General features: G+C 40.6%; 2 protein-coding genes and 1 long non-coding RNA gene across 6 annotated transcripts in view; 2 read left to right on the top strand and 1 right to left on the bottom strand.

Moving 5' to 3' along the window:
- Positions 1 to 660: 660 nt before the first annotated feature.
- Positions 661 to 26,454, top strand: part of LOC307124146 (NLR family CARD domain-containing protein 3-like) — a gene marked incomplete at both ends in the record, with an annotated part of 31,659 nt that continues 5,865 nt past the window's right edge. Inside the window, 3 exons of the mRNA XM_079813194.1 lie at positions 661 to 678; positions 882 to 1,003; positions 17,559 to 19,119. Coding sequence (XP_079669320.1) covers positions 661 to 678; positions 882 to 1,003; positions 17,559 to 19,119 — 1,701 coding nt within the window. The remainder of the gene's footprint in view (positions 679 to 881; positions 1,004 to 17,558; positions 19,120 to 26,454) is intronic.
- Positions 18,532 to 24,110, top strand: LOC307123982 (uncharacterized protein). Of its 4 annotated transcripts, none has more exons than XM_079812893.1 (7): positions 19,553 to 19,650; positions 21,021 to 21,066; positions 21,164 to 21,255; positions 21,516 to 21,714; positions 21,905 to 22,015; positions 22,452 to 22,731; positions 23,173 to 23,578. In XM_079812893.1, coding segments are annotated over exons 4-7 (609 nt in total). In that variant the 5' UTR covers positions 19,553 to 19,650; positions 21,021 to 21,066; positions 21,164 to 21,255; positions 21,516 to 21,712; the 3' UTR covers positions 23,389 to 23,578. The 4 variants fall into 4 exon arrangements, with proteins under 4 accessions (XP_079669017.1, XP_079669019.1, XP_079669020.1 ...); XM_079812894.1 differs by having other exon boundaries at positions 21,143 to 21,255; XM_079812891.1 differs by lacking the exon at positions 21,516 to 21,714 and having other exon boundaries at positions 18,532 to 19,650; positions 23,173 to 24,110.
- On the bottom strand, positions 24,075 to 26,262 carry LOC307123989. The gene is made up of 3 exons (XR_013816231.1): positions 26,001 to 26,262; positions 25,076 to 25,200; positions 24,075 to 24,661 (listed from the first exon to the last, which is right to left on the bottom strand). It is a non-coding gene; the product is annotated as an uncharacterized lncRNA (long non-coding RNA).

The following is a 26,454-nucleotide window of genomic DNA, read 5'->3' as shown; positions in this document are numbered from 1 at the left end:
TTCACAGTGTTAAACAGGAAAATAATGCAACAGAATTTGATTTGCCTGTACAGCCGCTCTGGAGAAAACGGTGATGTCATCCAGCTCATTTCAATTATCCTATAGTGACAATGCGGGCAGATCAGTAATTTAGTTTAAAATGTATTTGAATATTTCGTTGAATATTTAGTGTCCCCATGCAAGCCAAGCCAAGCCAAAGGCAACAGTGGAAAGGAACCAAAACTCTATAATGGAGTGGTATAATGGAGAAAAAAAAACCTTGGGAGAAAGGTTAAAGTGTTAAAGGTGCAGTATGTAAAATTGACAGCTAGTGGTTGAAATTGGTACTGCAGTCCAAATTCTAAATATTGGAGAGAGTTGTTTCCCCCACCCCCTCCTCCTCAGACTCAATGCTCACATGGCTTGCTAGATTGAGGACACGCAAAAGGAGCGAGCACAATCGACAATATTGGCAAACATATTATGGAATTTTTTTTGCTTTAATACAGTCAAAAACACTTTTCAAGTAACTATATGAATTATTGTCTCATTTTCTACTGTCTATATGACATTGTAATTTATTCTAAGTCTATTGCACAGGGAGAGATCAAACCCACCGGAGTCCAGCTGTGTGTCCATGAAGAGTGACCAGTCTATGGGCAAGCCAATACAATTTAAGGGATGTGTCATGGAAGGAAGGTATGTGCCTGATTGAATCACGTTATTTCTGCAAAGTGCTTTTCTGCAAATATATGCCAATCAAGACTCTCCTTGCGAGGCTTGCTGTTGTTCTTAACAGCGGCCTTCCTTGCATCGCGCCTCCCTCTCCATTGTGAGTTCACTCGGGTGGCTCCCTCGATGAGTTGACATTGAACAAATGCCCATGTCTTCATCATTCCCAGGAGCCCTCTGTCTTCTATTCTGATGCCAGCCTTTGCCCTTCCCCTGAAGCGGGGGACATAGTCTCTTTCAGTTATGGAGAGGATGACACTATGCCGATTTACGCCTCTGATTCAGGCACTTGGTCAGAAGCCCGTTAGACGAGGCAGGAGCCCCTCAGTAGCACCACCTGGAAAATGAGGAGCTGCTAAATATCCTCAATGAGGCTTTAAGTGATCTTGGCCTGGACTGGTCAGCCCTCGCCACAGCAGAGATTGCTGCAATCCCTGTCAGACTGCTTGAGCGCATTGGCAGCGCTGGGTTATTATCAATACTATAAAGTAGGGATGAAACGATTACCGGTTTCACGATAAACCACGATAAAATGTAAGTGACGGTTAGTAATATTGTATAAAATTTAATTATCATTAAAACCGCGTGTGATTATCACGATTGTGAAAACTCGCGGTCCAGTCAGCGTCAGTCTGGTGCAGCACTGCTGTTTTTTGAATGAGAAGAAATGGCAGATGGCAGTGACAGCGCCGGGAGATTTTTCAGACTCTAAAAGGACCAAATCTGAGGCGTTGTCATATTTTGGCTTTAACAAAAGTCCTGAGGGAAACTTAATCGAAGATGGTCACCCTGTCTGCAGAACATGCCAGAAGAAAGTCGCTGAAACACTTCAAAACTACGAATGCAAGGCAAGTGGACTTTGACCCAAATACCAAAACTACGTCTTGGAAATAATAACGTGAAGCGAACGAACAAATTCAGACAAGACTAGGGTGGCATTTAAGGGATAATAATCAGGGCTTGACATTAACAACCGCCGTTTGCGGGTGTAACGTTATTTCGGCTGCACACTATAGCCACTCTGGCTGTTGAACTTATTATAGTCTTCTCAAAAGCCATCTGTTATAATCGCGTTGCGCATTATAACCACTTACACGTGTTTCTATTGAGTTTATGAATGCAATGTCTCATAATCAGAGTCGTTCAGATTAGCGGAGTTTTGTTCAGAGCGCGCGCCACTCTCACTCTACACTCAAAGCAGAGATAAACGTGGGATGTATGCAGGAGATTCACTCATCATACAGTGGTTGACTGTTTTTGTTCTATTTCAGCAGCAAAAATGGTTTAAAAAAACACAGCAGAACCACAGCGCATCTGATATGACTGGCATAACGCAGGCGTATTTAGGGACCGTCTCTAAAGTTACATACAACATTGGTAACGTTATACACGATTCAAATTTCACTCGCATTTGAAGAGAATCACAGTCATAAAACTGACTATAAAGTGTTCATTTAGGTGTCAGGTATGATGCGCACATTTTGATATTTAATAAAATAAACTGTTAAATCATATGGAAATATTGATATGCATTATTTCACTAGGATACTGTTTGGGCTCTTACACAAAATATGCTAGATTTAAATGCATCATTGCTGAACACTGACTATTGAATATTGCTTGAGAATATATTTACAGAGATAATATTAGAGATTATATTTACGACAAATTATTATTATTTATGCGTTATGCGTTGCTATTGACGACGGCCATTATAAGGAAGGAAATCCCACTGAATAGAATCTAGCTTAAAAAAGTGCATAGAGCTGCTTTAGTTATTTGTTGTTTGTTGATTTTCAAATATAAAACTTTTTGAAATGTTTTAAGTGTGTGCATCTGTTCTTTTTGAACACTTTCATCTCATTTGAACAAAACCGTGATAATATTGATAACCGTGATAATTTGGGTCACTATAATCGTGATGTTAAATTTCCATACCGTTTCATCCCTACTATAAAGAAAGGCTATTCACTTCAGTTTGCATGTAAGTAGCAAGTGGCATCTCCAGAGCAATGTCAGTGCAGTCTGTACAGCGCTACTTTCTCGTTGGGAAAAAAGGATGGTGACTTGCGTCCGATTTTGGACTAAGGATTGCTGAATCGAGTGCTGGCGAAGCACTTGTTCAAGATGACCACTGTAAAGCAGATCCTCGTGCATAACCCAGGACTGGTTTATAGCATTGGACCTGAAGGACGCTTACGTTCCCATCCAAATAGTGATGACTGGCTTATAATTGCTTAGTCCCACGATGTGTTGGAGAGCCACAAGCACCAGAGCCCAGTTGCATGAAAGCCCTTAAGTTAAGAAAGCCCTTAAGTTAAGAAAACCCTTAGTTTTAAGGTTAAGGGTACCCTTAGTGAAACATGGGTTGCAAGAAAAAACCCTAAGGGTCCATTTAAGGAATCTTAAGGCTGTTACTAAGTATTTCCCTTCTATTATGCGTTTAACAAAGTCCTTAGTAACCATTTAGCCTTTAAAAAATTAAGGGATCAAAATAGGTCCCTTAAAGTGGTGATGAATTGAGAAATCAACTTTCCCTTGAGCTTTTGATATATAAGAGGTCATGGCAAATATAAGAATATCCTGTAAGTTTCAGAGCTGAAAACTTTCTTGTTAGTCAAAGAAAAGCTTTTATAGACACCAGAGCCTGAAAACGATCTTGTGCTTCACCCTTACGTCATCGCGTGACGAAACACCGCCTCTACAGAATAATAAGCACGTGTAATTCAGTAGCCCCGCCCACTGACTCATGGAGATGGTCGGATTGCTAGCCAGCAGCAATAAACATGCTGAGAATATATGACGATATTGCTATTCCTGGTTGTGGAAGAACACAGTCGCTGTAGAAGCTTCCTTCGGATCCTAATATTAGGAATATGTGGTTGAACTTTATTTTTAATGAAGTTCCAGCTCACGTGGGGAAGACGGTGTACGTGTGTTCGCTTCATTTCACCGCGGAATCATTTGAAAACAAGGCACAGGTTGACACTGGATTTGCAAACATATTGAGATTGAAACACAATGCTGTTCCATCTATATTGGACCCGACAGGAATGGTGCAGCACACTTATGTGAGTAAAACATGTTTTTTTTTTTATACGTGATAGTATTGCATAACAGATCGTTTGATATGTGATTGTGTATTGATAATGTGTAGGCCTATGTGTCTATCCAGTCACACGAGAGACTTGTTGTAACGTTATGTGTGTGTCCGCGCGAGCGAGAGTGTGTGTCCGTGTGTGTGTGTGTCTCCGCGCGAGTGTGTGTGTGTGTGTGTGTGTGTGTGTGTGTGTGTGTGTGTGTGTGTGTGTGTGTGTCCGTCCGTGTCCATGTCCGTGTGAGTGTGTGTGTGTGTCTCCGCGCTAGTGTGTGTGTGTGTGTCTGTGTGTGTGTGATTTAGTGTTTGTTTGATAGTTTTTTGATATATTATATTTTTTCTCATAGCATTTCCCCTAGACGATTCCTGGGACAGACGGTAGCTGAAGCTCATTAAATATGCAAATATTATCCAATCCTAGCCGTGGGCGTTTACTTCCAAGTCTTCAGTTCGGCACGCCCATCAAATTAGATTAGATTAGATTAGATTCAACTTTATTGTCATTACACAAGTACAAGTACAAGGCAACGAAATGCAGTTTAGGTCTAACCAGAAGTGCAATAGCAGCAAGTGCAGGATATACAATGGATGCGTAAGTGCAGGACATGGATATGTACTGAATATGTATAAATATGTATAAATAGAGAGACGTTATTACTATAAACAGAACTGAATTTACAGGTGAATATGTACAGTGAATAAATATACAGATGGCTATTACTATAAACAGAATTTACAGGTGAATATGTACTATGAATACAATATACAGATGGCTATTACTATAAACAGAATTTTACAGATAGAGGTATACAATAATATGTTAGGCTAATATGAGGAATAGCAGTGTATTAGGGTAGTGCAATAAATTATGGACAGAGCTATCCGGAAAAAAAAAAAGTGGAAAGTGCAGTGGAAAGTGGTTGCATATTACAGTTAGAAGTACAGTGCAAAATGCAAATGTAAACATTGGTACTATAAATACAGTCGGCAGTGCAAATGAGCATAATCCAGTTAAGATATGGCAGTGCAAGATGCATATGTAAACAGTTGTTACTGTGATAAACAGTCGGTAGTGCAAATAACAAAGTGAAGGAAGATGTGAGGTAGGAGAGTTATCAGTTTATGAGGGAAGTGGATCAACGGGGGTTTGAGTTCAATAAAGAGACAGCTCTGGGGAAAAAACTGTTCTTTAGTCTGCTGGTCCTGGTCCGGTGGATCCTGAAACGCCTGCCGGAGGGCAGGAGAGAAAACAGTCTGTGGGCTGGGTGAGAGGAGTCCTTGAGGATGCTGCGAGCTCGATGCAGGCAGCGTTTCCTCTGGATGTGCTCGATGGCAGGTAGTGGAGTCCCTGTGATGCGCTGGGCAGTTTTCACCACCCGCTGCAGTGCCTTGCGCTCCGCAACAGAGCAGCTCCCATACCACACTGCCACACAGTTGGTCAGGATGCTTTCTATTGCGCAGCGATAGAAGTTCACCAGGATAGCCGAGGAGAGCTGATTCTTCCTCAGTGTCCTCAGGAAGAAGAGGCGCTGGTGAGCCTTCTTGACCAGGCTGGAGGTGTTGGTCGTCCACGACATGTCCGCCGAGATGTGGGTCCCCAGGAACTTGAAACTGGAGACACGCTCAACAGCCATTCCATTGATATGGATGTTGTCGTGTGTGCCTCTTGACTCTTTCCTGAAGTCCACGATGAGCTCCTTCGTTTTGGTGGTGTTGAGGAGCAGGTTATTATCAGCGCACCATGTGGCCAGGTGCTGGATCTCTTCCCTGTAGGCGGTCTCATCGTTGTTGCTGATGAGCCCGATCACCGTTGTGTCGTCCGCAAACTTGACGATGGAATTAGATCCATACACAGGCTTGCAGTCGGCGGTGAAGAGGGAGTAGAGAAACGGACTTAGCACACAGCCCTGTGGTACACCAGTGTTGAGTGTGATGGATGTGGAGCAGGTGAATCCTGAACAAACATTCTGGGGTCTGTCAGTTAGGAAGTCCAAAATCCAGTTACACATTGAAGTGTTGATGCCCAGGTCTCCAAGTTTGGCTATTAACTTGGATGGGATGACAGTGTTGAATGCTGAGCTGAAGTCAACAAACAGCATGCGTGCATACGTGTTCTTATGGTCCAGATGGGTGAGCACAGAGTGCAGTGCCATGGAAACGGCATCCTCTGTGCTCCTATTGCTGCGGTAGGCAAACTGGTGTGAGTCCAATGTGGATGGTAAAGAGTCTTTTAGGTGTTCCAGGACCAGCCGCTCAAAGCACTTCATAACGATGGGTGTGAGTGCTACAGGGCGGTAGTCATTAGGGCACCTCGGGCTAGAGTGTTTCGGCACTGGCACAATGGAAGTGCGTTTGAAGCATGAAGGTACAGTTGCTTGGGCATGAGACAGGTTGAAAATGTCTGTAAAAACCCCAGCGAGCTGCTCCGCACATGCCCTGAGAACACGACCAGGGATGTTGTCTGGTCCAGCAGCCTTGTGTGCGCTGATCCGGCTCAGTGCCTTGCAGACATCTGTGGAGGAGAGTGTGATTGGTGGGTGGTCAGCTGAGGGTTTGAGCTTGGTGGCAGTTTCTCTGTTGTCTCTTTCAAAACGAGCATAAAAGTAATTTAGCTCGTTCAGGAAGTTGACATCAGTGGCTGCGGGGGTGGAGTGGGTGGGTTTGTAGTCACTGATGGCCTGGATGCCCTGCCACATGCGTCGAGGGTCAGAGTTGGAAAAGTGACCCTCTATCTTTAGCTTGTAGCAGTGCTTGGCCTTTTTGATCCCCCTCTTCAGGTTTGCTCTGGATGTACTGTAGGCTTGTGCATCACCTGATCTGAAGGCAGTATTGCGTGACTTCAGCAGGAGTCGAACTTCCCTGTTCATCCAAGGCTTCTGATTAGGGTATGTGGTGATCTGTTTCTGGGTTGTAACACTGTCGATGGTGGTATTGATATGATCCAATACAGAGGAAGTGAATGAGTCAATGTCCGTGTGAGCGCCACTGGTGGCTTGAGAAGCAAACATACTCCAGTCTGTGTTTAGAAACCTTTCCTGGAGTGTGGAGTCTGCCCCCGCAGACTCCACACTAGTGAAATACTAGTGTTTCTCAGAGAGCCTCAAAACCAAGGCAGAAAATAGCCTATTACTTATTCATTATGATGTTTTTGAATCTGAAAAACACATAAACGCCATAAGTTGACTTCAGACAACAGTATAAAAAAATAAAAAAAGCCAGTTCATGACCCCTTTAAGTCAAATGCTGAACTCAAACGCGATGGATGATTTCATGTTAATTGAGAAAGACTGTACCGATGTGCATTTTTACCAATCAATTAAAATAAGCCTGTTGAAAATATGACGTGACGCGGTGTATATTGATTAAATAAACATTCAACACCAAAGATTTCTTTTTTTCCCCCATTATTTCCACTGTGCACTTGAATTAATTATTTCATGGCAGGCTTTCATCTTGTGCGCAACAGTGGCAGGCTTGGGTGTTTTTTCCATAAAAAAGTGGTCCAGTTTGTTTTAGATTTTTTTTGTTTCCATTACTGTAAAGCCAGTTAGCACACATTGTGTCTAGGACACCAAACGCATCATTCAGTGAATAATCACCAAACTGAAGTTGTGAACAAAGTGGTGTTGATGCGTGAGTGCAATACAATAACAACGAGTTGGACCTATATAATGTCATTTAATGGAAACCGATGCGAGTGGCACGGCAGGATTTTGAACATCCTCCGGTCAGGTGTCGTAGCTGGCCTCATAAAACAATGTGCTTGAGGACGCTCTGTGTAGTCCGTCAGACTGCCTTTAATATTCTCCATATCTCAAATATTATAGTACAGCAGTAGCCTAGAAATCTAGACGCACCCTAGCGGCAGAACATTTATTTTGCCGCAAGTGTAGTCTAGGAACTCGCGGTAGACCTGCAAGCTGGAAAAACCAAACTCTGGTCAGGCCAATAACATTGTGTATAGAGTCGGTGGTCGGGTTTAACATAATTATGGCACGTCACGGCAGAGTTGCGGAGGTTCTACGTGCTACTTGTAAACAAAGAAGCTGGCGAACAGCGGCCTTTCGAATCGGCTTTGGCTGACACTCTGGAAGACTTGGAGTTAAACTTTTCTTTGAGAAAAGGACAAAGAACGGCACTGAAGTCATTCTTAAGAAAAGATGTGTTCTGAGGTTTGCCGACCGGATACTAAGTTTAATAGTTTAATCTATGAACTAACGTTAGCTTCGCTTCACCTTCTTCTTTGTTCTGGTTGGTTGTGGCTCTCATGGCGCTATCCAATTGCGTGCAGAGGGAATTTGAAAGACAACCGTTTATCCCGCCCCTCGGATTGAGCCCTGCTTATGGTGAGTTTCCAGACCCAACATCTTGAAGCAATGGCTTCCACAGACGGCGTCCCGGTTACAGCTCGATCAGCGCCCTTACTTCGTATTAGCGCGACCATCCGCCTCGGTTGTTCCACCGCAGATTATTGGTCTTTACCCACACGAAAGTAATCCAGGGAGCACCTTCACGACACGCTGAAAACAACACCTCACTTTCCTCCTTGATTTTTCCGCACACTGCTTCCAAAACTTCCCCACCATGTCTCAACAATAATGATGGAAGACGAACCTGACAGAAGTGACTGTCTCATGCATAATAACTAAATTATATGTTATGCATACTACAGCGCAGTGATTGGATTGAATAAGCTTTATGTCATGAATATATGTCGAGAATCGCTCGAAACGGTCGACGTCAGCATGTTCGAGCAGCCCCATACTTGGGCCAAAAGTACACGCTGACATCAGCTTTTTTGATGCTCAGCCTTGCTCCGAGTCAGCTTTTCAAACCGGAAGACAGAAATCGTTCTGAAAAATGCAAAAATAACTATTTTTCACATATGAATAACATTAATGAGTACCTTTAGTGTTTTCAATGATGTGCAGCCTAAATATATCTGTTTACATCTCAAAAAAAGTGTTTTGGGGTTTCATGACCCTTTAATAACGGGCTTTCTGAGGCACAAGGTGATTGAATCTCCCAGCCCTCATTTGAAGCTAGACACTGGTCTTTAGTGCTCAGAGCTCTGTCAAGTCCGCCCTTTAAGGGTGCTTTCACACCTGCCTCATTTAGTTCGTTTGGTGCGGTTCGTTTGGTCAGGTGTCAAAGCAGCAATCGCACTCGGGTGCGCACCATATGCGCACCAAACAACTCTGGAGCGGTTCATTTGTGATGAGAACGTGATCCGGCCTCGAACAGACCCAACTGCAAAAAGTACTGATCATTTTTGGACTAAACCAGCTGCCGTAGTCAGTTGCGCTGTACATTATGTGATGAGGAAGTGTTTGTTGACAGTTTGCACTTTAGCATGGCAGCTCGCGGACAAAGTTGGAGTAGTGAGGAGGTCCGGAGCCTCATAGAAATTTGGTCTGATGACCATATTAGGTCCCAACTTTCGAAAACTCACAAGAACAGTGCGCTCGCCGTTTGCAGTGCATTAGAACTTTGTTTTCAAGCCGCATCCGTGCTTCATTATAGAAATGTATTGTTTGCATATTGTATACAAACAATGTAATAGATAATGGTCAGCCCGCTCAGTCGCAATTTAGGAAATACGCCATGGCCAATGAGTGATGTGGATGTTGTCATGTGACTGCATTTTGGTACGTTTCAACTGGTTTGGACCAAAGCAATCAGTGTGGTGTGAAAAGGAACCAAAAAAGCTGAAAAATGCTACAATGTATAATTGTTTGCCCTTGGTTCAGTGAGTCAAGAGTGCTCACGTTAAAGATGGTGCTACTGCTCACTTTAGCATGTGGGAATCTCTTTCTATTAATCTCTTTCTATTAATGCTAGACGTGGTTATAAGCCTAAAGTGCTCTCTCAACCCTATTCAGAGCTCAGGTGTTAAGCATTTCATGCATTTGATTCTCCCGATATAACAGTGGGCAAAATATCTGACAAACGCTCGCTCTCATTGTGCGAAAGGCCCTGGATACTGGAAGCCATTTGCCTGGTTTATGCTTCCCAAGGAGCAGATTGCCCTATAGGTGTTCATGCCCACTCCACTAGGGGTTTGGCCACGTCTTGGGCTTTGTCTAAGGGTATGTATATTCAGGATATTTGTCTTCACAAAACACCTTCGCTAGATTTTTATAACCTTGAGATCCCTTCTTAAAACACCACATGTAGTGGCCATGCAGCAGGACATAGGTGAGCCATCATTGGATGACTGAAGGACCTGGTGGCCACGTCCCTCCGCAGCAGTTGGTTTTGACTAGGTTGTGTAGTCTGGTATGTTTTGATAGTCCTGCACCAATGTTAGTTGCAGGTATATACCCTGGCTTTCTATATATGTCCATATTTAATTGAACAAATATATTCATCGCACAACCTGCAGCATTCTGCGTTGTTATTTTCATGAGGCTCTAGCTGACGGCTGACTACCTCGCTGAGTGTGTGACATTGTCATTCTTACCAGTGTTTCGCTTGTTTATTATGTGCTTGGGCTGTGTTCAGTAATCTGCTTTTCTGAGCTGATCTCATTGCATTGCTCTGTTCTAACGACGTGGCTTTAGCCCTGTGTTAGGTGGTGCCAAAGGTGCAGGCACTGTATTTGCTGATTGCCAACTAACTGGTTGAGTGTCCCCAATAATTTCAGTGGCCTACCTAGGGAAAGCTTGGCATTCTTCTGCCTGCTTATGCTCACCTGCTAAGGCATGTGCTTATCTCATTCCCATTTCAACTCTTATTTTATATTTGGGGATTGTGTCGTTTTTACACAATGGGGATCTTATACATTCCCCAAAGAGATCTACCTCGAAACGGAACGTCTCAGCTTACTTAACTTAACCATGGTTCCCTGAGAGTAGGGGACACAACATTGCGTGTGTAAGTTACCTCCTCAGAGTCTTTGCATGTATGCTCTCACTCCTTTGCTCGAGGGCCAAAGCATCACTGGCTATTGCAGTGGCAATAGGGCAATTCAATCTGGTTTCAGTATTTTTAGTGAAAGGAGTTTCCCCAAAGCATTAATAATGGGAAGTTCAGATCCTTTTACTTACTCGGATCTTTGAATCTCTTTCATCAAAATGAACTAATCTTTTTTCATTTGAAATGTTTCAAATATTTCAAATATAATTCATATGTTACATGTTAATGGCCAAATCCCCCAACACATCAACTGCAAGGACAAGGCCAAATTTTGAGAAACATAAACGATTAATTAATCTTCATTCAGGCTATGCAGTCAGTTTACCTCACCCTCCGATTTGTTATTTCGTTCATCCCGTGACATTCCCCATAAACTGAGCTATACAGTCTATAGTACCAGATACAGAATTGATTAGTTCACATCGTGAGTCTTCGGGTTTGAGTCATTCATTCATCATGTGACAGCAACATAAGCTATAAGGCTATGCAGTCAGTACCGGATGCAGAATTAATTAGTTCACGTCTTCAGTCTCGGGTTCGAGTCATTGGTTCATCACGTGACAGCCACATAAGCTATAAGGCTATGCAGTCAGTACCGGATACAGAATTAATTAGTTCACGTCTTGAGTCTCGGGTTCGAGTCATTGGTTCATCACGTGACAGCCACATAAGCTATAAGGCTATGCAGTCAGTACCGGATACAGAATTAATTAGTTCACGTCTTGAGTCTCGGGTTCGAGTCATTGGTTCATCACGTGACAGCCACATAAGCTATAAGGCTATGCAGTCAGTACCGGATACAGAATTAATTAGTTCACGTCTTGAGTCTCGGGTTCGAGTCATTGGTTCATCACGTGACAGCCACATAAGCTATAAGGCTATGCAGTCAGTACCGGATACAGAATTAATTAGTTCACGTCTTGAGTCTCGGGTTCGAGTCATTGGTTCATCACGTGACAGCCACATAAGCTATAAGGCTATGCAGTCAGTACCGGATACAGAATTAATTAGTTCACGTCTTGAGTCTCGGGTTCGAGTCATTGGTTCATCACGTGACAGCCACATAAGCTATAAGGCTATGCAGTCAGTACCGGATACAGAATTAATTAGTTCACGTCTTGAGTCTCGGGTTTGAGCCATTTGTTCATCACGTGACCGACACATTAAGCCAAAAGTCTATGCAGTCGGTACCGTATACAGAAACGATTAGTTTATCTCTCGGGTCCCGGGTTTGAGTTGTTTGTTCTTTTGTCATGTAACTATGTTGTTATTGTAGGTATCTTTGCTTTATCAAAGTGATTTTCCCCATCATATGGATAAAGTTTATTTAAAGCACGACTCTTTTTTTATTTCCACATGTTATGGAAAAAACCATCATGACAGAAATAATAAAAACTAATTTAATTGTAAGAAATAAAAAAGCTACAATTTGAGACCAGAAACGCATCATGTAAATGTAAGAGTTAAAAAAGGACGTTTTTTTTTTTGTAAGGAAGTTTAGGAATTATTAACTAATTCTGTATCCAAATACAGCTGTCACGTCATGTGACCAAAGAACGAGAATCAGAAGAGTCATACCCGAAGACTCAAGCGGTGAACTAAACATTTCTCGTTCTGTTACAGACAGCATAGCCTCTATGGGGATGTCACGGGATGAACGAATGACTCGAACCTGAAGACTAGAGACGTGAACTAATCAATTCTGTCTCCTGTACAAAACCTTTGGGATGTTGCGCATGCGTACAAAATTAACGAATCACTCTCTGAGACAGTTCGTTGTTCCCGAGTCATATTAAAGATTTGTTCAAAAATGAACGAATCGTTCATGACCGACCCATCACAACAAAGCATCAGCTAGTGAACGCATGTTCAACCATGGTTACCTTAAGTAACCTGAGGCGTTTTATGTTGTAAGTTTTGGAGTTCTGAGTTACTATAGTTTATATATATATAAAACCTAATTATTGTGTCAGTAAATTGGCCAGTGCCACCAAATACAAAGTGTTTTTGTCATTGTGTGAGCCACACTGGTCAAAATGTTTAGATGTTTTTTCACCATGGAAATATTTGTTATATACAAATGTCATGTTTTTTTTTCCTTTTTTGTTGACACTAACTGCTTTCTATTCTACTCAATAATGTCAGTTTTGTCTTGCTGGGTGTTCTTGTGGATCACACTAAGCTTTTTAATGTAAATACAGATTCAGATAGTAGGTAAATATTGACTGGGAAAAGTAAATAATATTGGTTCATTTTTACACACTGTATTATATATTTCTCTTAACACATACATATCTTCTTACATATCTTCCTATTGCTCTTCCATGACAAGAATTTGTCAGCTTACATGCAACACAATTCTACAAAAATAAATGTACTGCATAAATACAAATGAGTAAGTACAAATATGTACAAATAAGTACTGATGTAGCTGCTGCTGTTCAGGCTTGGGATGTTCCTCCACGTTCTAAAATGGTGGTGATTGTGCTGACAGCAAACTCCATTGCAACACACACATACTATATACACACCGATCAGGCATTACATTATGACCACTGACAGGTGAAGTGAATAACACTGATTATCTTTTCGTCACGGCACCAGTTAGTGAGTGGGCAGCAAGTGAGCATTTTGTCCTCAAAGTTGACGTGTTAGAAGCAGGAAAAATGGGCAAGTGTAAGGTTTGAGCGAGTTTGACAAGGGCCAAATTGTGATGCCTAGATGACTGTGTCAGAGCATCTTGAAGAATTGAGCCAAACCAATCGACACAAACTGTAAATCAACTATATGCATTCTTGTCTCATTTTCTAATGTTTCTATGATGGCCTATTGTATTTTATTATACGTCACAGGGAGAGATCAAACCCACCAGAGTCCAGCTGTGTGTCCATGAAGAGTGACCAGTCAATGGGCAAGCCAATACAATTTAAGGGAAGACACACATCAGCTGATCTGAGGTACATTTCTTTCTAAATCTACAGACAGATAGACAGCAAACTCCATTGCAACACACACATACTATATACACACCGATCAGGCATTACATTATGACAGGTGAAGTGAATAACACTGATTATCTTTTCATCAGGGCACCAGTTAGTGAGTGGGATATATTAGGCAGCAAGTGAACATTTTGTCCTCAAAGTTGACGTGTTAGAAGCAGGAATAATGGGCAAGTGTAAGGTTTGAGCGAGTTTGACAAGGGCCAAATTGTGATGCCTAGATGACTGTGTCAGAGCATCTTGAAGAATTGAGCCAAACCAATCGACACAAACTGTAAATCAACTATTTGCATTCTTGTCTCATTTTCTAATGTTTCTATGATGGCCTATTGTATTTTATTATACGTCACAGGGAGAGATCAAACCCACCAGAGTCCAGCTGTGTGTCCATGAAGAGTGACCAGTCAATGGGCAAGCCAATACAATTTAAGGGAAGACACACATCAGCTGATCTGAGGTACATTTATTTCTAAATCTACAGACAGATAGACAGCAAACTCCATTGCAACACACACATACTATATACACACCGATCAGGCATTACATTATGACAGGTGAAGTGAATAACACTGATTATCTCTTCATCAGGGCACCAGTTAGTGAGTGGGATATATTAGGCAGCAAGTGAACATTTTGTCCTCAACGTTGACGTGTTAGAAGCAGGAATAATGGGCAAGCGTAAGGATTTGAGCGAGTTTGACAAGGGCCAAATTGTGATGCCTAGATGACTGGGTCAGAGCATCTCCAAAACTGCAGCTCTTGTGGGGTGTTCCCGGTCTGCAGTGGTCAGTATCTATTAAAAGTGGTCCAAGGAAGGAACAGTGGTGAACCATGGGTGGCCAAGGCTCATTGATGCACGTGGCAAAGGCTGGCTCGTATGGTCCAAACAGACGATCTACTGTTGCTCAAATTACTCAAGAAGTTAATGCTGGTTCTGATAGAAAGTTGTCAGAATACACAGTGCATCGCAGTTTGTTGTGTGTGGGGCTGCATAACCGCAGACCAGTCAGGGTGCCCATGCTGACCCCTGTCCACTGCTGAAAGCACCAATAAGTGGGCATGTGAGCATCAGAACTGGACCACGGAGCAATGGAAAAAGGTGGCCTGGTCTGATGTATCACGTTTTTTTTTACGTCCCATGGATGGCCCGGTGCATGTGCATTGCTTACCTGGGGAACACATGACACCAGGATGCACTATGGGAAGAAGGCAAGCAGGCACTGTGATGCTTTGGGCAATGTTCTGCTGGGAAACCATGGGTCCTGCTATCCATGTGGATTTTACTTTGACACATACACACATACCACCTACCTAAGCATTGTTGCAGACCATGTACACCCTTTCATGGAAACGGTATTCCCTGGTGGCTGTGGTCTCTTTCAGCAGGATAATGCGCCCTGCCAAAGCAAAAATGGTTCAGGAATGGTTTGAGGAGCACAACGAGTTTGAGGTGTTGACTTGGCCTCCAATTTCCCCAGATCTCAATCCAATCAAGCATCTGTGGGATGTGCTGAACAAACAAGTCAGATCCATGGAGGCCCCACCTCGCAACTTACAGGACTTAAAGGATCTGCTGCTTGCATCTTGTTGCCAGATACCACAGCACACCTTAATTAATAAGAAAATGTATTTAAATTAAATAAATTAATTAATAATTAAAGTAAATTAATAAGAAATTTTAATCTGATGTGAACAAGAAACTAATTGTTCAGAGAAAAAAAGTCTCATTCGATAATTGAGCCAAACCAATCGACACAAACTGTAAATCAACTATTTGCATTCTTGTCTCATTTTCTAATGTTTCTATGATGGCCTATTGTATTTTATTATACGTCGCAGGGAGAGATCAAACCCACCAGAGTCCAGCTGTGTGTCCATGAAGAGTGACCAGTCTATGGGCAAGCCAATACAATTTAAGGGAAGACACACATCAGCTGATCTGAGGTACATTTCTTTCTAAATCTACAGACAGATAGACAGAAAGATAGATTTTCATCGACAGATAGGTAGATTTTGTACTGTAAATAAAGATGTTTTACTGCAAGTTTACAGTCAAATGTACACAAATTACTGTAAACAAATAATATCATACTGTATTTCTACAGTGCATATGTACTTTGACGGCACCCAGCATGCAATGCAGCATGAATATGTTATGCTGTAGAGTTTTTTGTTTTGTTTTAGTTTTATCTGTGCTGCTGAACTTATTTGAATTTGTGTGTGTATTTTTGTATTTCTAATGTCTCTATAGGCGCGTTTCCACCGAAATTACCCAGAACAATTTGTACCAGGAACTTTTTTTACAGGAACTTTTTTTCCCCCAGACCTGCTACTGTCTGCGTTTCCACTGCAATCTAAAGTACTTTGAAGATTAGGCTAATTAGTCTGCGCGCGGCTGCTCCTCCCAGTCACCGATGGTAACGTTAATCATTTTTGCGCGACACTGTCTGCAACAATAACAAGTGGAGGAGATGCAAGCAGCGCTGCTTTTGCTGGTTATGTATTGGTCTACTAAAGAGGTCATTAACAAAACGGCAGAAAAGAGACAAGCACTGATACTAAAGCGTATTCTGAAAACTCGTAAAGCTAGATTTAAAATAAGACAACGTATGTTATTATCAGCTATTACGGACATTGACTGTGCGATTGCTGAGACGAATGCGCGCCATCAGACAGAAAGAGCAAGACTGATATTTACTGAACGCAGAACGAACCTCGCAAAAGACTTTTAAAAATGCAGGTTGAAAAAAATGCTGCGTGAGTTCAACCAATCAGCATGTTCAGCGCCCAAGTCCCACCCCCGAAAGTTCCTGAACTTTGAAAAAGTACTACCTTTGGAGCAAGGCCGTTCGGAGGGGGAAATATTTACCTGGAACTTCATTTAGACCCTGGTTCCTGCGGTCGAAACACACCGAGTACCACCCCAAAGTTCCTAGTTCCTGGGGAAAGTTCCTGCAGTGGAAACGCGGCTTATGATGGCCTATTGTATTTTATTCTAAGTCTATTGCACAGGGAGAGATCAAACCCACCGGAGTCCAGCTGTGTGTCCATGAAGAGTGACCAGTTTATGGGAAAGCCAATACAATTTAAGGGAAGACACACATCAGCTGATCTGAGGTACATTTTTCTACCATCTGGTCTGGATATAGAGAGGATACAAATTACTGCAATAACCTAGACATAAGGATGAGACAGAAAATAATATAAGTGTAGATGCCTGTCTTCTTTTGAAATAACAAAGTACATTGAGTGTTCCAGTTCCAGTCAACCTAATTAATGCATCATAACAATTCCTTTTGAGTCAAAGAAATATGATAGTTGGTTATGAAGTGGTCATACTAGACTTTGAGCATGCAAAATTTCTTTGGAAGCTGCAACTTAAGTGATATGATGTCACATTCTGTAAATTCAACATATAACAAATAATAATACATTCATAATGTAAAAATATACAATCTACTACACTTTCCTGCAATGCTGCAAACCTGCAACTTGAAAGTTTGTGTTATTTTAATTCAGCTTAGAGTCACAGTGGTACACAGTGTAATGTGAAACTACATGCTGCCTAAATCTTCAGACAGATAGATTGATTGATTGATTGATTGATTGATTGATTGATTGATTGATTGGTTGATTGATTGATTGGTTGATTGATTGATTGATTGATTGATTGATTGATTGATTGATTGATTGATTGATTGATTGATTGATTGATTGATTGATTGATTGATTGATTGATTGATTGATTGATTGATTGATTGATTGATTGATGGCACAGTATTGTAATCTATTTATGAATCTTTATTTAATGGCTCTCAACTGGTCCGAAGCACATTCAAATCAAATCTGATGAAGAAGTTTCAGTGTCTGTATGAAGGAACAGCAAAAGACAGAACCCCAACCCTCCTAAATGAGATCTACACAGAGCTCTACATAACTGAGAGTGAAAGTGGCGGGATCAATAATGAGCATGAGGTGAGACAGATTGAGACACAGTCCAGGAGGGCAGCAACAGATGACACACCAATCAAATGTAATGACATCTATAGACCTTTACCTGGACAGAACAAACCCATCAGAACTGTGCTGACAAAGGGAGTTGCTGGCATTGGAAAAACCGTTTCTGTGCAGAAGTTCATTATGGACTGGGCTGAAGGGAAAGCAAATCAGGATGTCCAGCTCATATTTCCACTTCCTTTTAGGGAGCTCAATCTAATGAAGAACAAAAAACTAAGTCTTTCAGATCTTCTTCAGGTTTTGTTTACTGAAGCAAAAGGAATGAAAATATGTAGTGATGAATATAAAGTTTTCTTCATCTTTGATGGTCTGGATGAGTGTCGTCTGTCTCTGGATTTTCAGAGCAATGTAACGTTGTGCGAAGTAAGAGAATCAGCCACAGTGGACGTGCTGCTGACAAACCTCATAATGGGGAATCTGCTTCCCTCTGCTCTCATCTGGATCACCTCAAGACCAGCAGCAGCTGATCTCATCCCCTCTGAGTGTGTTGATCGGGTGACAGAGGTGCGAGGCTTCAATGACCCACAGAAGGAGGAATACTTCAGGAAGAGAATCAGGGATCAGAGTCTGGCCAATAGAATCATCACACACCTGAAGTCATCAAGGAGCCTCCACATCATGTGCCACATCCCAGTGTTCTGTTGGATCTCAGCCACTGTTCTAGAGGGAATGTTGAGGAAATTATGGAAAGGAAATATCCCCAAGACTGTCACTCAGATGTACACATACTTCCTGATCCTTCAGACAAACATTAAACATGAGAAGGACTACGAGAAGAAAGTGAAAGATGAAGACATGATTTTCAAACTAGGGAAACTAGCTTTCCAGCAGCTTGTGAAAGGCAACTTGATCTTCTATGAGGAAGACCTGAGAGAGTGTGGTATTAATGTGACAGAAGCGTCAGTGTACTCAGGATTGTGCACTCAGATCTTCAGAGAGGAGCTTGGCTTGTATCAGGGGAAAGTCTTCTGCTTTGTTCATCTGAGCATTCAGGAACATCTAGCAGCCCTATATGCGCACCTCTCCTTTACAGACTACACAAATGTGTTTGATCAAACCACAGAACAAAATGTCTTATCTAAGGTTCTAAACTGGATGAAAAGTCATTCATTATCTGGGCTGCATCAAAAAGCTGTGGATGAGGCTTTACAGAGTAAGAATGGACACCTGGATCTTTTCCTGCGTTTCCTGCTGGGTCTCTCGCTGGAGTCCAATCAAACTCTCTTACAAGAACTACTGACACTGATAGGAAGCTGCTCCTACAACAAAGAGGAGACAGTTCAGTACATCAAACAGAAGATCAGAGAGAATCCCTCTCCAGAGAGATCCATCAATCTGTTCCACTGCCTGAATGAACTGGGTGATGATTCACTGGTGCAGGAGTATGGAAGCAAATTAGAGACATAATTATTTGAAATTTAACAGCCACTGATTACTTAGTTTTGAAATATTTTAGTTTTAAAAACTTTTATCTGAACTTCTTTTGCTCTGAATTCACCGCTTTGAAATTATTTTACTTTGGAAACCATTCGAATTTACCTCTCAACCTGAATTTCGATTAATATTTTTCAATGCTCACAAATTCAGATACAAAAAAAAAAATCAACTTGCAGAATTTCAGATAAAATAGATTCAGGTTGATTAAATTTGATTGCTCAAATTCAGATCTCAAATTTCAAGTTCATATTTTTCAAAGAAAACTTCAGTTTAATTCGACTGCTCAAATTCAGATCGAAAAATTCAAGTTAAATATTCAGACGGTAACATCCGTGCTACCCAGGGTAGGAAAAACAGTTGAGCGCCTATCAGAGCACGACGACCTGTCTGTCGTGATGACTCGTGATCCAATCATCCAAGAAGACGATCGGCACGGAGGTTATTAAGATGTCTTCCAGGGGAAATGAAGTAAGTTTGCTGTTTATGTACAATCAGACTCAGGGCTCGACAGAAGTATGTTGTTGCTAATTATGTTTGGAACACATAGCTATGGTTTGTGTGAATCGTCTCTCTTTGTAGACAGTCAGCTACGTAACACGTTATAAGCTAACGTTACTGAGAATGAGCGCTCAATGCGTGCTCTAATAACACACACACACACACACACACACACACACACACACACACACACACACGACACTGACACACACACACACACACACACACACACACACACACACACACACACACACACACACACACACACACACACACACACACACACACACACACACTCTGGACGCTCTTGGTGTTTTCAGCGTTTCACTGTATGAGGACATGATGTAGGCTACATATGAACTTCATGACAGAGCTGCTATGAGAGTCAGTTCACGAGAATCTCACCAATTCTTTTGATAAAACTATCGTCATTCATTTGTATCATATACACACAGAACTAGTGTCTTTACGACAACCTGTCAAAATAAAAGCTCGGTATCGCGAGGAAATTATAACAGAAATATATTGCGATTACACAGTAGAGAAGAGTATAGTCTACTTCAAGTAACTTTAGGCATAATAATACAGTAGTTTATTAAAACACACAGAAACTCAAATGTCTATAACCCACCGAAATAAAGGTCCGGTCTAACTCAAAGAAATTATGAAAGAAATTGCACAGTAAAATGTACTTTAAAATAATAATAATAATAATAATTTAAGATACTTTTAAAAAAAAGGAATATCACACAAGTTTTCATACAGGTTTTAATTCAAACAGTAAACTTGCCAAAACATTAACACCGTTTTTTTCCCCCAAAAAACACAATTTCTAAAATTTAATTTGTATTTTGTGCCTATAATGTTTAAAAAAAAAATGTTGTGTGTGAAAATTGTCAGCTGAATACGGTGTATCACGGTATACTCACTACAAAAAACTAGACTACTACACCACTGAGTATAACGTAACGTTACAGCGGGCTATCCTTGATGCACATTGATACAAATCATAAACTAATCCGGTAAGTTTTTAAAGTCCTTTTATTGACAAAGGACAGATTAATTAAAAACTGTAAGATAATATTGTAATCAAATAATTATACTTTTGTATAGGCCTATTCAGCATACCATCTTTATTTAATAGTGCTTTGACATACTAAATTACTTTTTGATTGCTTCTAAAAATGACAGTAATAATCCAGGGTTTTAGAAATTGCTGTATTTCATTTTGCAGTTGTTAAAATTCAGATGTTTTTTCAAAAGCTTACCTGTGAAAAAGCAAACAACTAACATTTTCTCTAAGTTATATTTATCTTTTTTGTATGTGTGTTTTCCTACAGCTACAACATTGTCATCTTTGGTGGCATAGATGGCTTTTCACGGAAGGTAAGCACAGTATTCAGTGATAAATACACAGTACACGTTTGTCATTCTTATATACATTTGTGTTTCATCCAAGTAGTAAAACTGCATTGTACTGCAGATTATGTATCTTGGTGCAGCTTCCAACAACCTTGCTGCAACATCCCTGGCATTCTTCGAAGAATCTGTGGAGAAGTTTGGTTTCCCTCTTAGGTAAGTATTTTACTTAGGAATGTTTAAGTTTTACAGTCATGCTTGAATGGTTTTAAACCTCTTTGAAATAACCAAAAGTACACTTTTGTGTGGTATTTTCCTAAAACACTGTTTCTATATTTGTATAAATTGTATAAAGATCATGCGGTACTTCAGGAGCCATTTATACAGGTTGTCTTTCGAGAGTACTCTCGTGTTGTACGGGAAAACCTATTATGGAAATTATCCATAATTTTTCATTTCTTGTCAACACATTGCAGCAGCAAGCAGACCTAGGTGAGCTGGCTCGCGCGCCCATTGGCTGCTCTGCGGCAACCTATCGACGAGCCGCCAGTGATGTCAGCACCTTGGCAGGTCATGTCCCACCGAAATAGGCGTGGCTTATGGCTATAAATACCGGGCTCGGATAAGCTAGCTTACGCAACACTCGTTCCCGCTTCTAGAGAGAACCGAGGTTATGTTAGTAACCGAGACAATTTCAGTTATTGTTGTATGACTGTATAGATCTTTTTTTTTTTTGTTAAAATCTATATAGATATAATGGGGTACCCTTTATAACTAAGTTAAAAGCATGCATCATGTTCCACATTAATGTTTTGTTGAGATGTATATAAAAAAATAACTCTTGTAAATGTTACTCTGTTTCAAGGGTACGGGCTGATCAGGGTGTGGAAAATGTAGACATTGCACGCCTCATGTTTACAGTCCGTGGCACTGGAAGGGGCAGCTTCATATCCGGCAAGAGTGTTCACAATCAACGGTCAGTCCAAAACTTCAGATAATGCTAGCTGAAAGATACCACCTCACTGCTGCCATGCAAGAACATTATTATTTGCTAAAAATACAGTATATCAGCTTGCAGCAGGACAACTATTTGAGGAGTGTGAGCTGAAAGTCTCCAGTGGAAGCTGCTGTCAGTTAAAGGGTACTGAATAGCAACCTCCTTGCAAATTCAACAGCCTTTTTCTTGCTGCAAAAAAATAAGTTAGTTTTTTGCTGGGCAATGGGTCTGGAATTACATCTGTATGTCACTTCTGTTTTGATAGAATGCAGTGAAATTATATTCCATTAAACATGGTTTCTTCTTCTAAACAAATAAAGTAGATAAAGAAAAACACAATTATGCATTGAACAATCTGATGAATTTTCCCTGTACATAAGTTTAAAGGTTCCTATTGAACTTCACTATTTTCCAGAATCGAGAGGCTTTGGAAAGACCTGTGGGTAGCTGTCACAAACATCTACTATGATGTTCTCCACTACCTTGAAGAAGAGGGCTTCCTCAACATCGCCAATGCTACACACCTCCTCTGTTGCCATTATGTGTTCCTGCCACGGCTGCAAGATTCCCTGGACACTTTCCGCTGTGGCTGGGACAATCATCCAATAAGAACAGAAGGCCATATGATGACCCCTAATCAGCTGTGGGAGCTGGGCCGAATCCATCACCCAATTCAAGGCCCAGAAAATATGGAGGTATGTACCAAATGTACAACTTGAATGCTTTCAATAGTATACATTTTTTCTTGCAAACATTAGTTATGAAGACAATGCACGTTTGTCAATACTCCCTTACCAAAGGCTGGCCTTAAAGGAATACTTCACTGATCAGCATTAAACTTTGTATCCGTAGTATCCTAGTAGTATTTTCGGAAAAAAGTGCGTCGGTCCCTCATATCCCACTGCGACGAGAAGTTCTCATCGCAAAGGAATATGAGGAAACGACGCACATTCGTTTGAAAATACTATCGAGATACTACGGATACAAAGCCTTACGCTAATCGGTCAAGTATTCCTTTAAGTTAATAAATATTTAGCAAAGTGGTTTACAAAAGTGTAGGTTACAGTAAGTGCCATAAAGCCATTAGGATAAATAATACTGCAAACAAGTAAGGTTTTTCTATTTTGCTTTGATAGGGTATGGATATTCCTCACATTGAGTGGGAAAACAGTGGACTTACTGCTGATGGCTACTCCAGTGTCATCGTCCCAGACACAGAAAGCCCACTGACTGATGGACAAATGGCAGCTTTAAGAGAAGTTGTTGACCCAAGAGCTATATCCCAGTCCTTTGGCTGTGATATCTATGTTCCTGCTGTTCAATTTTGTGAGCATGTTCTATCTGAAAACTGAGAGACACACGCATGCCCCCCTTGTTTCTGTTCTGTTTGAAACTCAGGGCAAGCGAACTACCAACATTTACAGGACAAATACATTTTAGGCATTTCTTATAATTGTTTTGAGTTTTATGAACAGGCCTTTATACTGTACAGATGTAAACAACTTAATTAAACTGGCAATAAAAACCCTTTAAGACTGGTAGCAGCTGCTAATGTGTCTATTTGAGCAAACGCCCCACAAATTAATCAGTACATGAGTTGTACTGAAAATCAAACTGACCCTGCATCACAATATACATATTTTTCTTGTATAACCGGTGGATTAAACATGCACTATTTTCATATTTAGGACGTTATGAAGTAAATCAGACTGAAAACTGTTGCTTAATTGCAGTCAAATGACCCTTAAAAGCACAGATGGGTGTTAAGATAATCAGTGTCATGTCTTTATAGAAGTTATTTGGTACCAAAGATTGGAAAAGCATGTTTGCAAAAGCAACAAAGGTTATAGTGGATTTGTTCTAGGCATTGAACATTCACTCTGGAGACAGATGCATTCCTGCATAAGATGTTAAGCACAGCTAAATAAAACAGGCATCATATGAGTTAATCTATGAGTTTCCATCATTCTAATCTGAAATAATAAATGTCAATCAATGATGAATTTTTATGTAATGAAAACACTGATGGATCTGTAATGAACACAATGATACATTTATTATAAGTAACTCGCAGACAAACACTGATGAAGCAATCTGAGAACAGCAGCGGCAACAAAATATAAAAATACACTTCATCCAAATATTTCTGTGCTTAACTGCATTTGTACATTACTAAAATAACACTTAACTTTACTTAACTTTTTTTTAAAAGGACGTTAACTTTGAAGTTGCTACATTGCTATTGCTAGCAGGCTGCATGCCAATTAATACAATTATTCAAACCCCTATACTGTATATATCCATCAAAAAACAATGAACTTTATATTCGTAATTTAGCATATTAATATGCAATCATTTAAACATTTAACATTAACATATGGCGTTATTCACCACTGCTTTGTCCCTATACAAGACCAAATCCTGTTTGGCAAGTGCCAATACAAGCCAGGATGTCATTTTTAAAGGATGCATAGTCCTTGTAATGTCCTGGGATTCGCAGGGTCTCAAAACAGGTGGAGGCTGTTGGGAAGCTGCCTTTAACTACCTCAATGGATAGGTTATTCCTTGGCATAATCTCCCACCCTGTCCAGAATTTCAACAGGTCAGTCAATTCATCAGGTGATGCTGTGGATTAAACAAAATGGATCAAATGATAGGTTGCTACAAATAATGAAAATAATTTAGAAAATTAAAATAATGTTTAGTATTCAATAAATGTATCATAGTAGCTCTTATGTAACAAATAAAGCAGTTTCTTGAACAGAAATACCATAACACCATATACCCTGGTGAAATGTCAAAAAGGTATGTAAAAATCCTATTAATAAAGCTGTGTGCGAAGAGTGTGTGGTTATCTACTCTTTCTGTCATATATACAGGTGTGCATCTGAATAGAAGGTCTTGGTGGCTGATTGCCTGACCTCATTTTGGCCTATTTGCCTCCGTTCCCTGCAGTATAGTAACCGAAAATAATCATTAATCACAGATTTGAAAAATATCCATGTGAACAGATTTAAAAATGTTTTTTAAACACTTAACCTTATATCCTGACTGCTGCAAGGAAAATCACTAACGTTACTGGCTGCACATCCTCCCCTTTCAGATTCGGTCAATAAGGACATTAAGTGCCTGGCTGATCGTAACAGCTCAGCATGACTAGTACCCTGTCAACACAAACATCATACAGAAAATACAAAATAACATCACAAGAGAGAAAAAAAGGTTTAAACCCACTGACCATACGACTGATGTTAAAGCTACAGTGTAATCTGCATAGAGAGCTGTTTATATGACAAATAGCCCGCTGTAACGTTACGTTATACTCAGTGGTGTAGTAGTCTAGTTTTTTGTAGTGAGTATACCGTGATACACCGTATTCAGCTGACAATTTTCACACACAACATTTTTTTTTTAAACATTATAGGCACAAAATACTAATTAAATTTTAGAAATTTTGTTTTTTTGGGGGAAAAAACGGTGTTAATGTTTTGGCAAGTTTACTGTTTGAATTAAAACCTGTATGAAAACTTGTGTGATATTCTTGTGTGAATTTCCTCGCGATACCGAGCTTTTATTTTGACAGGTTGTCGTAAAGACACTAGTTCTGTGTGTATATGATACAAATGAATGACGATAGTTTTATCAAAAGAATTGGTGAGATTCTCGTGAACTGACTCTCATAGCAGCTCTGTCATGAAGTTCATATGTAGCCTACATCATGTCCTCATACAGTGAAATGCTGAAAACACCAAGAGCGTCCAGAGTGTGTGTGTGTGTGTGTGTGTTATTAGAGCACGCATTGAGCGCTCATTCTCAGTAACGTTAGCTTATAACGTGTTACGTAGCTGACTGTCTACAAAGAGAGACGATTCACACAAACCATAGCTATGTGTTCCAAACATAATTAGCAACAACATACTTCTGTCGAGCCCTGAGTCTGATTGTACATAAACAGCAAACTTACTTCATTTCCCCTGGAAGACATCTAATGCTGCCTTCACGTGCTATCGAAAATGTCGTACTTCCCACTTCTGAAGTCGTGATTACGAGCTCATCGCATTCAAATTTTGACTTGAGAGGGCGTTCATGTCCAATTTTTTAAATAGGAAACTAGTATTTACGCTAATTCCGATAGCACGTGAAGGCAGTATTAATAACCTCCGTGCCGATCGTCTTCTTGGATGATTGGATCACGAGTCATCACGACAGACAGGTCGTCGTGCTCTGATAGGCGCTCAACTGTTTTTCCTACCCTGGGTAGCCCGGATGTTACCGTCTGAATATTTAACTTGAATTTTTCGATCTGAATTTGAGCAGTCGAATTAAACTGAAGTTTTCTTTGAAAAATATGAACTTGAAATTTGAGATCTGAATTTGAGCAATCAAATTTAATCAACCTGAATCTATTTTATCTGAAA

Source organism: Gobio gobio (genome assembly GCF_949357685.1).
Source record: "Gobio gobio genome assembly, chromosome: 3".
Classification (NCBI taxonomy): domain Eukaryota; kingdom Metazoa; phylum Chordata; class Actinopteri; order Cypriniformes; family Gobionidae; genus Gobio; species Gobio gobio.
The sequence above is the reverse complement of the archived record's forward strand: the minus strand, read 5'-3'. Positions and strand labels throughout refer to the sequence as shown.